The 13,225-nt window shown below is 31.1% G+C and overlaps 2 protein-coding genes across 2 annotated transcripts; both read left to right on the top strand.

Moving 5' to 3' along the window:
• The first annotated feature begins 4,039 nt into the window (after positions 1-4,039).
• On the top strand, positions 4,040-4,585 carry LOC124939093 (agamous-like MADS-box protein AGL62). The gene has a single exon (XM_047479604.1). The coding sequence runs from the start codon at positions 4,040-4,042 to the stop codon at positions 4,583-4,585; it is 546 nt and encodes a 181-aa protein (XP_047335560.1).
• Positions 4,586-7,797: 3,212 nt separating this feature from the next.
• On the top strand, positions 7,798-9,117 carry LOC124939092. Its single transcript, XM_047479603.1, has one exon. It carries the CDS (start codon positions 7,798-7,800, stop codon positions 9,115-9,117), a length of 1,320 nt encoding a protein of 439 aa, XP_047335559.1.
• The last annotated feature ends 4,108 nt before the right edge of the window (positions 9,118-13,225 follow it).

The following is a 13,225-nucleotide window of genomic DNA, read 5'->3' as shown; positions in this document are numbered from 1 at the left end:
TAATTATTATATTTTTTTTGTAGGAATTTCATCGTTTACATATTTAATTATTTATTTTCATAAAATTTACTTATATTATGAAACATTTACTAATAATTAATTATATATTTTCTTTTCATATAAATATATTCTCTTTTATTAAATTAAATATTTTATAAAAAAATTATTTATATTTTTTCATATAACGTAAATATTCTGCAAATATATACCTACTAATAATAATTCTCAAATTCACTCTTATAATAATTTTCTTTCCGTTAATATATATATATATTAATTTTTTTTCCTAATTAATATTTTTATTACTTTCTCTCTCATCATATATATATATATATATATATATATATATATATATATATATATATATATATATATATATATATATATATATATATATATATATATATTTCTCTTACCATAATTATTAATTTATCTTTCTTATTTTATTTTCTCTCTCATATAAATATATTATTTTCCACACAAATTACATAAAATATATATTACCTTATTAATAATTTTATATTTAATATTAAATATCTATTTATTTTTATGTAAAAATATTTTTAATATACATAATAATAATAATAATAATAATTCTCATTTATCAATAATTTTATATAAATATAATTTTTTTTATATATTTTCACACAAATAAATTATATATTTTTTTTAATAAAAGAAAAAATTATATATATTTTAATTTATTTAAAAATTAAATATTTTAAAAACAAATAACATTTCTCTCACCTAAAATTTATATATATTAATTACTTTCCTAATTTTATTTTCTATTATAATAATTACTAATTTAACTCTAATTTCATAATTACTAATTTCTATTTCTTTCTGTTTTATATATATTAATTTTTTTTCTTAATTAATATTTTTTATTTTCTCTTTATATCATTTGATATATTTTGCGGTGCTCCAATTATTTTTAATGTTTAACTCAATCCAAGCTTGATTAGATAAAGAAGTAATGTAGAAACTGGTTGTGCAAGAATGTGAGATTGATGCACAGGAGGATGTGGCATTCATGGTTCATCGCGTCGTCTTCTACTAACCTTCCACGCTGTAACTAGATGTATCCTTAAGGTACACATTGATTTTCCTGAGTTTCGATTGATCTTGTATTCTATTACATTTTTTGGTAGACGATCTACCAGAAAATTGTTCTGTTGTAGGACATCGTAGATGGTGAGTGCATCGTCTTCTTCTCCCGATGAGACGACGGTGGCGATGAAGACGACGAGGAAGAGGAGAGATGATAAGAATCAGAGGAGTGACGTGATAGTTGTAGGATACCAAGTGTTCGACGAAATGACAAAGAGATGTTCTTACTTTCTCATCTCCTTTAATAAATAAAACTTATATATAATTTTCAGAGGAGAGTGCACCTTCCACAATTTTCTCAACTTTTGATTTCTAAAAGTTGTCTAAATAAATTTTATTCTTCCTAATTGCTTAAAGTTTGAGCCAAACTTAAACTTTTTTTATAATTGAATCTAGGGTTAATTATGAGATTATATAAAAATTCACCACTTTACTTATAACTCTAGGCATTGTTTAATTCGATTATGACATAACAATGGTTGTCACAAATTTTCCAGGTTTAGTCGAGGGAGCTCACCAAAGTTTTGGTTTAATCTATGAATTTCTTAGTCACACAGAAAGATGTTTTGTTTTGGTAAAATGAAAATATATATTCATTAATGTCATCATACTGTGTTGTTGCTTATTTATAACCATTATGAAAACCATGTACAAGTTATTGATGGTTCATCTAAACAGCCAGAATACGAATATGATTCATTTCGGCTTAAAATATAATTGTTTATTCAAGAGCTTTCTGAAAAACCATGTTGGATAGATTATAAATAAATTGATCTTCTAGAAGCATATGAGAAATGGGCATCATTCAAGGAAAATATTAAAGGACGTGACATTATATGTTTTTTGTATTATTGCTGCCACTTGAAAGGGTACCCACCAAGTGATACCTGCGGCTTATGAACTCATACTGGCTCAAAGAGAAGACAAGTATAAATAAAGTTCTTACCTTTTATTTAAAAGAAATCTTAATATTTCTAGAATATTTAAAATCTTATATTAATGTTTAGATACAAAATTGTTTCCAAATATTGATGAGTCTTTTAAAGTGGGATGTCTCAATTTTCATTGTATCTCAACTAGGGACATCTTTCTATATTTATATATTTATTAGCAGTTTTTCACAAGTATATTGCACACGTGTTTATGAATGAACCTATAAACATATTTTTGGTTGTGATGATGATACAAAACATAAACCCTTTATTTTTTTATGTTGGATTCTCTTTTCATTACTAAACTTGAATTGATAATGTATAACTGACCACTTTTCATTACAGTAGCATAGATTCAGAAAAAAGATTTTGATACAAGAGAGAAAGGTATTAAGGTTAAATATAGTGACGAGAATAAAGTTACAGTTATAATGTAGTTAATTGTGAAGAGTGTGTTATGAAATGATTTTAGTTGTATCAGATTTCAGCACGTATTGGAAGTATGTGGAGTATATAAGTCTCTGTCTAAATTTTGGTGTAAAGGAGGTGACACCGTTTTTGTTGGAGAGGTTAAATTTATGATTTTCTTCTTCCAACGATTTTGTATCTTCTTAATGATTGAGTTATGAAAACACATTTTGCAGATGGAGATGACATGGAATGACTCTAATGGACGATCTGGACCAGATGGCCTAAATGGAATTAAAATCTTAACTTTCATCTACACAACATGTAAACATAACTGATAACTTTTCATTACAATTACATAGATTTAAAAAGAAGATTTCAGCACATCTTAGAAGCAGGTGGGTATAGAAGTCTTTGTCTAAACTTAGTGTAAAGGAGTGACACCGTTTTTGTTGAAGAGGTTAAATTTAGCTTATTCCAACGATTTAGTATCTCTTAATGATTGTTATAACACATTTTGCAGAACACCACTAAATTTATATTAAAAAATTTCATTCTTTAACATTAAAAAGAACAAAACTTATAAAATTAATAAAGAAATTAAAATAATGTAAGTTCATGTTTATATTTATATAAGAATATTTAGTTCATATAAGTTCGTTTATAAAAAATTAAAATATTGTAAGTTTATATATATATATTATTTTATTATTAATTTTATATAAATATTTTCTTTCATTATATATAAACATATGGAATTAAATATCATATAAAAACTTCATTTATATATTTTTTCGCGTACAACGTAAGATATTTTACTAGTTAAAATAATTGATATTATTTGTTTCTTTCATAATAATATTTATTAGGAATTTAGGTATGTAATTTAAAAAAATGTGCACCCCAATAGTAAAATTTAAACAAAAAATGTAAAATCTAACAAAAATATTATGATTTTATATACTTCAAATATTTATTCTTTTTGAAGAAAATTATTTATTAATTCACTCAATTATTTGCAAACATGTTTGATATTTACTCTAATTGAATAATAATAAAGTATTAGTAAGGCAATCGCAACTATATTTGCTTATAAGTTAAAACAATCTAGCTCACTGTGTGAATAAATTGTTACTATGGTTATGTTGTATGTTTGAGTAAAATAAGAGAAAGTATAATAATTTAAATTTAAGTAATGAAGAACAATATTAAATATAATTCATATTTATATTATAAAAATATATTAGTAAGATTTACAAAATATATATTAGTCAAACCAACATGAATGCAAATAATTTTCGTGGTCAATACTCACAATAAAAATATATAGGTAATGATGGTGAAAAAAATTATTTTGATTTTGGTCAATTTAGTGGAAAGCGTTACAATAACATAGTAAATTTTTTTTTCTAATTTTCTATATTTGAAACTTGTAGAATATAATCAAATTAGATTGCGAATGATATTTTTTGTGTCAACTTTTAAATTACTATTTATCGAAATTTTCTGCATTTTTATCTATAAAATAGAATTCTATTTTAGTGAACTGGAGACACATAGAAAATATCTTGAAATTTGAGAGAGTAATGGAGAACATCCCTAGCAACCCTAGAGCAACCAAGCGTTCAAAAGGCTGCAAGATAATTCTCAAGGACCGACGTCGGGGAAGGGAAGAAGATCAACAAGTCACTTTCTCCAAACTCCGCAGTGGATTGTACAAAAAGATCAGCGAATTGAGCATCGTTTGTGCTATCGAATTTATTGTCATGATCTTATCTCCATCAGGGAAGCTCTTCTCTTTTTCTTCTCCGAACATGGAGTTAATTGCAATGAAATTACTTAATAACAAGAAACTCGAGAGAAATACGGTAACAAATTCTCTTATGGATGAGTCATTTCGAGAAAATATGGCTAGACTAACTAGCCAACTTGTAGAGGTGATGAATCTTTTGGATAAGGAAAAAGAAAGAGAAAAACAAATAGATAAAATGGTAAGAGCACGTAAAATAAAATCAATTATTGATACTCCTATTTCGGATCTCAATGAGAGTGATGCTCAAATGTTGGAGGATTGGCTCAAGAAAGTTCAGAGTGATTTGTATGCAAGGATGAAACAACTCAGCGAAAACTAAGGTGCGTTATTTTTTAAAGGTGTTTGTCTTTAATTAGATAAAATGAGACATCTGATTAAGTTTAAATTAAATTATATTATTAAACAACAAGACAATTGTATTGTGTTAAGAATGAAAATGCGATATGAATGAAACATATATTATATTTTCTTGTTACTAATACTTATAATGGATTTTTCAATGAGCTTTTTATTACAAACAAAATAAAATATTAATATGAATTAGCGTTCAACTAATATAGGTTCATTTGTTTTATTTTTTGCGCTTAAATTGATATTTTTACCAGTATGAAAATTAATATATCACAAGTTCATTTTCATATTTAACATAATATAAATAAAAACTATTTTTAATTTAATATGGTAGAAAATTTGTTAAACAATAAAATATCTCTTCCTAACTAATAAGATGGTATAAAATTTGTTAATCAATAGAAATATTACACTTATAGAAGGACTAACTCTCTTTATGCGTATTACACTTTTGCTAGTATTTGTCTTTCATCAGCTCTAATAAGTACTACTAGTGAATGACACTAGTGAATGACGATGATTTCCAATAATTCAAAATTTTATTTTTGTAATAATTCTTCCTACCTTCTCCTTCTATTATGATTCTTGTATGATTTTGAATATATTTTCTCTATCAAGATAAATTCTCTTGAATTCGTTTCAATGCTAAAAGGTATTTTCAGACATATAAAATCACATGGAAAGCAAATCAAGATTTATTTAATGTAATTATTATCGGTAGTAAAGTTAATTGCAATCTACAGAAAAAAAAAGCTCAATTTGCATATGACCTGAATGGAAATAAAAAAATAAATATCATTAAATGAAAGTATAACCAATGTAAAAATTACAAAGTCATAACCAAAAAATTATAATAATAAAAGATTAGTCTTTTTCTCAAACTATGGTCAAAATTATTTAGTCTCAAATAAGATCAATTAACAACAACCAAATATTTTTGTATACTTATTCAGCTTAAGGGTATTACTTGTTTCCACAAATAAGAGTTTCAAAATTATCTCATGAAATAATAAAGGCTTCACATATGTAGCAGGAACAAAATGACAAGACCTGTATTCGTGTTCAATGAATTCAAGATAATACACAATTAGTTGATAAAAAAATTAATAATAAATTTTCATACAATGAGCAAAATATACGGGCATTTAACAAATGAAATACAAACTTAGTTTAACTGCCTCAATAATATCCTTATCTACTTTTTTGATACCACAAAATTTGAATCTTATTTGTGAAGGAATCCTTATCATCTACTTCTACAATATTTGACATTAATTTTAATATTCACACAATAAAATATAACAAATGAACACAACTGAAAAATATTTGCAATGATACTTCGCATATTCAAATAATATGATTTTTCATAACCTACATAAATCAAATCAAGACTATTTTAAAAATAACTGTCTAATCAAACAAGGCTTTAGAGTAAAAAGTATATTTTTATACTAGTTCTGAAGAACATTCCTCTTAACTTGCACTTTGTGAGTTTAGAAGTTGGTTTCTCTAAAAATGGAGTAAGTTAGCTTCTAAATATTGTTTTTATAACTAAAAATAGTCAATTAAATAGTAGTATTAATTAACTATTTAAATGAAAATTTAATTGTGTCAAAATAATTATGTGAGGATTAAACCAAATCAATATACAAATTAAAGTCGGTTTTATCATAATATCGGCTTTTGGAGATATCGACATTTGACAAATACCAGCTTTTGGAGATAACAACATTTGGCGGATATCGTCTTTTAGAGATATCGGTATTTGGCGGATATCGGCTTTTGGAGATATCGGCATTTGGTGGATATCAACTTTTGGAGACATCGGTATTTGAAGCGTATCGGCTTCTTGTGCAAATTGGCATTTGGACCATTCTAGTATTTCACAGATCGGCTTCCCACATTCCGGTTTTCCACAAATCGACATATGGACCATTCCGGTATTTCACAGATCGGCTTCCCACATTCCAGTTTTCCACAGATCGACTTTCCACATCCGGCATTTCACAATCCAGCTTTCCCATATCCGACTTTCCACACTTCGACACTCCATATTTCAGCACCCGATATCTCACAATTTCCATACTTAGACAACCTGGGGAACATATATTTGGATATTTCTAGAAAAGTCAGAAACCATCTTTACACTTCCCAGATGAGCATTTCCTTTTAAATGCAAAGACTGATGAAGATCTTCTCACTCTAGCAGAACTAGAATCAGAGACAGGTCAATAGTCTGAATCATACATTCATTAGAGATTGAAATCGCATTAATTAGAATTTGGCTTACTATCATTCAAAGTACAGACAAGATCAATGAATATACCATACACTATACTATTCTGGACTTCAACCGATCAAAGTGAAGAATTTGGCTTATTATCATTCAAAGTACATACAAGATCAAAGAATATCCCATATGTTGTACTATTTTGGACTTCAACCAATCAAAGTGAAGACAATGGTCTTATGAAGCAAATATAGCCGTTGAAATTGCAAATATATCTGTTGATATTTTTGCCTACTTAAGAAGACATAAGTCAATCTTCTTCAGCACCCGCAATTAAGCAACGGACATTTTGGCAACCTTTAACCTTTTGGCAACCCGCTATTGATCTTTTCTATCAAATCTTTCATGCTTTAAAAGTTCTACAAGCCTTTCAAGTGTATTACAATACTACCTATTTTGTGTGAGTGGTGAGCATTATAAGTTGACAGAATTGGTTTCTACTCAACAGAGTGAGTGTATTGGAAGGTCGAAAATAGGCAGCAACTAAGCCCTAGTTGTTCGACTGAGTTTGTATACGTGTTGTAAACAGACTGAATATTCTAGTGAATATCCTTATCAAAGGTTTGAGAAGAAGGGGTGACGTAGGAGCTTTATCTCCGAACATCTATAAAATCTATGTCTTGTGTTGTGTGTTCTTCTTTATCTCATCATTCATATCTATCATATGTTACTTCAAACCCAAACAAACACTTCAGAACTTGACTTTGTGAAGAGTTTGTGACGGTTTATGTAGATTGAAGACGAGATAATCAACCTCTAACAGGGTTATTAACAAATTGTGTATGTGTAAGCGTTCAACGTTGCGAGACCCCCGTCTCCTTCGGAGATCTCGTTCTTAACAATTGGTATTAGAGAAAGTTGTCTCTACTCTCAAGCAATCAAATTTTAGCATGTCTATCGTTAACAAGGCCCAAATGTTCGAAAGTGAAGACTTCATTGATTGGAAGATACACATGCAAGTTTACTTAGCTTCAGTAGACAATGACATGATGTACGGTATCTCTAAAGGTCTAATAAAGATTTATAAGGAACGAAGCGAGTGGAAAAATGAGGATAAGAGGAAGAACAATCTTGACCATATATCCAAAAACTCCATCTACAACACCCTAGATAAAAATACATTCGCAAAAATCAGAGCATGTGCTACTGCCAAGGAAGTATGGGAGAAAATCATTCAGCTTAATGAGGGCAAAGAGCGAACTAAGGAAAACAAAATCATGGTGGCCACTCATAAATTTGAAAACGTAAAGATGCGCCCTAAAAAATCCATGAATGAATACTGTGATCGTTTCACAAGCATTGTGAATGACCTTTCCCTTATGGGAAAAACTTACGACAAAAAGGAGACAATCATCAAAGCACTAAGAGCTCTTCCCAGCGCTTGGGATGTCAAGACAATGGTGATGAGTGAATCCATGAGTCTTCATAAGATGCAGTTGCACGATATATTTGAAGATCTGAAAGCATATAAGTTCGAGATGAACTCAAGAAATGAAGATGAGCCTTTAATTTCAAATGTGACCAAAGCTTTGTTGTCCTCTGTGGAACCAGCAGCCCCTAACCCTATCAAGTCAGCTGAACAGTTCAGCGAAGATGCAATGGCTATGCTCGCAAAGAAATTTAAAAGATTCATGAGGATGAGTCAGCCATCCTACAACAACAACAATGACTACAAGGCTAAGGTACGATGCTTCAACTATGATGGTCTTGGTCACTACAAGTCAGAATGTAGAAAGCCAAGAAGAGATGATAAAAAGCCAACCGATCAAAATAATAAGGAAGATAAAAAATCATCCAACAAAGATCAAAAGGCAATGGTGGTAGAGGAAAGAATAGACAAATGGGCTCAAAGTGATTTTGAGTCAAGCGACAGTGACGATAATGAAGTCAAATGTTTAATGGCCAACGAAGAAGAGGTATTTGACTTTACCTTTGAAGAGTTTACTCAAGACGATTTAATTATTGCACTTAATGACATGGTCATTAAGTATAAGAATCTGTCCGAGCTCGTCTCAAACCAACCTACCAAAGCGAGTGGCAGTACAACTGAACTATCCTCTAAAAATAAGAAGCTCAAGGAGAAAGTTCAATTATTAACTGAGGAAAATGAAAGAACAAAGTATGTGATTGCTACATGGACGAGATCTGGAGATGATGTGAGTCAGATGACGAGTCATCAGAGACCTCTGCTAACTGCAAGTTCAGCCTAGGCTATGATAACAACAATCCAGGTACCTCATGCAAAGAGTTGAAACCCAAGAAAGGCAAGTTTCCTTTCATAAACTTGTTCAAGGGTACAATGAAACAAGTCACGATTCAAATAAGTTAGCAATTAAAAAGGAACTGACGTATGTGGAGCCAATCGATAAGTTACAGTGGCTTAATCTTGAGAGAGGGAAAGCCAATCGGTCGGCTAGACGTAAACATGATAAAATGCCAAAGGGGTATCATGAAAATCCACCCTCAAAACATGATGAATCATTTAAAGGCAGACAGAGAGATGTCAAGCCTAATGCGAGTAGAATAATCAAGACTAACATCGAGAGATCCATAAGAATAATACAAGTATGGATCCCTAAAGGATTGATTAACCGTGGATCCAATTAAATATGGGTACCAAATGTGTATATAATTTTATTTGCAGGGAAAGTAGGTTGACTGCTTGGAGAAATCAGAATAGTACCTGGACTGGGATGTTCAAGGCACATGACCAGAAATAGAAAACTTCTAACAAACATTGTAAGGAAATATGGATCAATAGTCACATTCGGTGACAACTCCAATGGTAATACTGTGAGAATGGGTAAGATTGTCCATGGTAATCTAACCATAAACAATGTGCTACTTATTGAAAATCTATGTTTTAATCTACTTAGAATTAACCAAATGTGTGATATAGGATACATTGTTTAATTTCATAGACAAGCATGCATAGTCAAGGATCAACAAGGCAATACCTTGCTGACAAGGCATAGGATAGGAAATGTATACAAAGTTATCTGGAAAAATAAGCCGACTAACTCTATTTGCATGATAGCTAAACATGATCAAAAATTACTTTGGAATAAGAGACTAAATCATGTAAACTTTAAAACTATTAACACTATCTGCTCTAACGAACTAGTTGAAGGCATTTCTAAACTAATCTTTTCAAAATATAATGTATGTTCTACATGTAAAATGGGTAAACAAATTAAATCAACTTTCAAATGTAAAGGAAAAATTCAATCTGAAAGATTCTTAGAGTTGTTACATATGGATCTTTTCGGCCCAGTTCAGATATTAAGATTAGGAGGAATGAAATAAACCTTAGTAATTATTGATGATTATTTTAGGTTTACATTGGTTATTTTCTTACCATCAAAAGATCAAGCTGCTCATAATTTGATTAAAATACTCAAAAGAGTACAAAATGAAAAATCAATAAAAGTGAATAAAATTAGAAGTGATAGGGGTACTGAGTTTATTAATAGGACTCTGTCTTTCTACCTTGAGGAATATGGAATTAGACATGAGTTGTCTAGTTCCAGAACTCCACAGCAAAACAGTTTGGCTGAAAGAAGAAACATAACTTTAAAAGAGGCAGTTAGATCAATGATAGCTGACTTCGGTGCAGCTCAAAAGCTTTGGGCAGAGGCTATCATCACAGCATGTTATACTCAAAATCGGTAAATGATAAACAAAAGATTTAATAAAACGTCTTATTAAATTTATTAAGGTAAAGTTTCAAATATTAAATACATTAGGATTTTTGGATGCAAATGCTATATTCATAATAATGGTAAAAATCATTTGACCGCTTTGAAGCCAAATCTGATGTAGGCATTATGTTAAGATATTCTTCTGTCAGTAAAGCATATAGAGTATACAATAAACAAACTCTAACTGTTAAAGAATCGTCCCATGTTGTGTTTGATGAATCTTTTGAAAGTAATACCCTATATCCATTAATTTGTCTAACAGAATGGATGATTCCTATCTCCAATCTGATAGCGATGATGAAGTTCGAGTGGTCAACCGAAATATTGCTCCAGACCAATCGACTGAAAATGTTGTATCTCAAAAAAAATTTAGACCATAACTCAACAGACGGATAGTCTGGTTAACAATGAGTATATCGGTCGGTCAAATGTTGATCAATCAACCGATTACACAAATCTTGACCAAATAATCGGTCGCTCAAAGAGTATTTCGGAACCAAACTTCAAATGGAACAAAAATAATCTTCCAGAGCTAGTAATAGGTGAACCCTCTAAACCTATTAGTACCAGAAATTAATTGTTAGAAGAATATGCAAATTCATCTTACATCTCACAAGTTGAACCTAAGCAGGTGAATGATGCATTATTTGATCCAGATTGGATCATAGCAATGCAAGACGAACTGAACCAGTTCGAAAGAAACAAAGTATGACATCTAGTTCCAAGACCAGCTAATCAATCTCTCATTGAAACTAGATGGGTTTTTCGAAACAAACTCAATGAAGATGGTTTGGTCACGAGGAACAATGCTAGACTAGTGGCCTAATGATATAAATAGGAGGGAGGAATTGTGTTGGGTCAAATTATTTTGACTATGTGTTGAAATAGTTTGACTATTGGGATTTTGATGATGAAATGATTTATGCATTTTGATGCAGGTGTATCGAAATCATATTTCATGAGACTTGGCTCTAATGAGGCTCATTAGACCGATTTTGCATTAGATGCACAGAATTAGACATGCAGTCTAACTCAGTGGAGTTAGACGTGCAGTCTAATAGATCTCGGAATTAGACGTGCAGTCTAACCCAGCAGAGTTAGACGTGCAGTCTATTAGATCTTGTAATTAGACGTGTAGTCTAACTCAGTGGAGTTAGACGTACAGTCTAATAGAACTCGGAATTAGACGTGCAGTGTAACTCGTGGAGTTAGATGTGCTGTCTAATAGATCTCAGAATTAGACGTGCAGTCTAACTCGTGCAGTTAGACGTGTAGTCTAATAGATCTCGGAATTAGACGTGTAGTCTAACTCAGCGGAGTTAGACGTACAGTCTAACTCAGCGGAGTTAGACGTGTAGTCTAACTCAGCGGAGTTAGACGTGTAGTTTAATAAATAAGGAATTAGATGTGTAGTCTAACTCAACGGAGTTAGACGTGCAGTCTAATGGATTGTGAAAGTTAGACGTAAGTCTAACTCCTTCAGACAAGTCTGAAGTAAAACCGGAATTAGACGTGCAGTCTAACTCAGTGGAGTTAGACGTGCAGTCGAATGGTTTGTGAATGATTAGACGTGAAGTCTAATTAGCGAAAGTTAGACGTAAGTCTAACTCCTTCAGATTAGTCTGAAGTAGAACCGGAATTAGACGTGCAGTCTAACTTAATGGAGTTAGACGTGTAGTCTAATGGTTTGTAACAATTAGACGTGTAGTCTATTTGGTGAAAGTTAGATGTAAGTCTAACTCCTTCAGATTAGTCTGAAGTGATTGTAACTAGACGTAAGTTTAATCCCATTAAACTAGGCGGTTTAATGGATTCTGCACTTAGACGGGGATGTTTGATTTCATTAGACGAGGTCGTCTAACTGAAATACGTCTAATGCTAAGCTGAAGTAGTATGCTTGAAGCTAGCACCCGCCTACCCACGTGCTATAGTTGTACTCTACTCATGCTCCACTTTCTAGTGAAGATTAGTACGATAGCTATATGCAACCAATCAACGAATGCCACGTAAGAGAATTTTCCTCATAATTACTTGTTTTGCAGGTACATCTCTGATGGAATATTCGACGCACTACCAGTTGGTTTACGGCCACCATCCTTGTGCTCAGAACCTGATGTGTACTATGGAGGCTTTCCAATGGAAGAGTGCCACACATCATTCTAAAGATTCGACCGTTAGTCTCTGCCCAGTATTTATCAAATCCTAAGGACAATGGACGAACAGCCGGAAATTTACAAAGAGAAACTAATCGATATTGCTTGCTGAAATTACAGAGAAATCAAGCCTTTGAATATTCATACTATAAGTTGCTTTCCTGATTGTACTATGTGTGAATCAAGAGAGAGCTAGAATCAAAAATACCGTTAGCTGAGTGATACTCTTCATCTAGTAAATTGAACAGAGTGTGTTTTGTTCAATAGTGAGCTAAATGTGTGCAAACTGTATTTGATTCGAACAATATTATAGTGAATCTTTCCGGTGGTTGGAAGAAGGGGTGATGTAGGAGAGTTTCTCCGAACATCCATAAACAAACTGCTGTGTTCTTTCATTCCTGTCATCTTTTCATTCTTCATCTTCAGCTTCAAACCCAAGTAAACAATTCCGCCTTGAATCTGTT

This window comes from Impatiens glandulifera, chromosome 5 (assembly GCF_907164915.1).
Source record: "Impatiens glandulifera chromosome 5, dImpGla2.1, whole genome shotgun sequence".
In the NCBI taxonomy this organism is placed as follows: Eukaryota; Viridiplantae; Streptophyta; class Magnoliopsida; order Ericales; family Balsaminaceae; genus Impatiens; species Impatiens glandulifera.
Note: the sequence above shows the minus strand (reverse complement) of the source record. Positions and strands in the feature narration are given on the sequence as shown.

Coding starts and splice junctions, on each gene's coding strand:
- LOC124939093 (XM_047479604.1), top strand. CDS start 4,040: ATGGAGAACATCCCTAGCAACCCTAGAGCAACCAAGCGTTCAAAAGGC.
- LOC124939092 (XM_047479603.1), top strand. CDS start 7,798: ATGTCTATCGTTAACAAGGCCCAAATGTTCGAAAGTGAAGACTTCATT.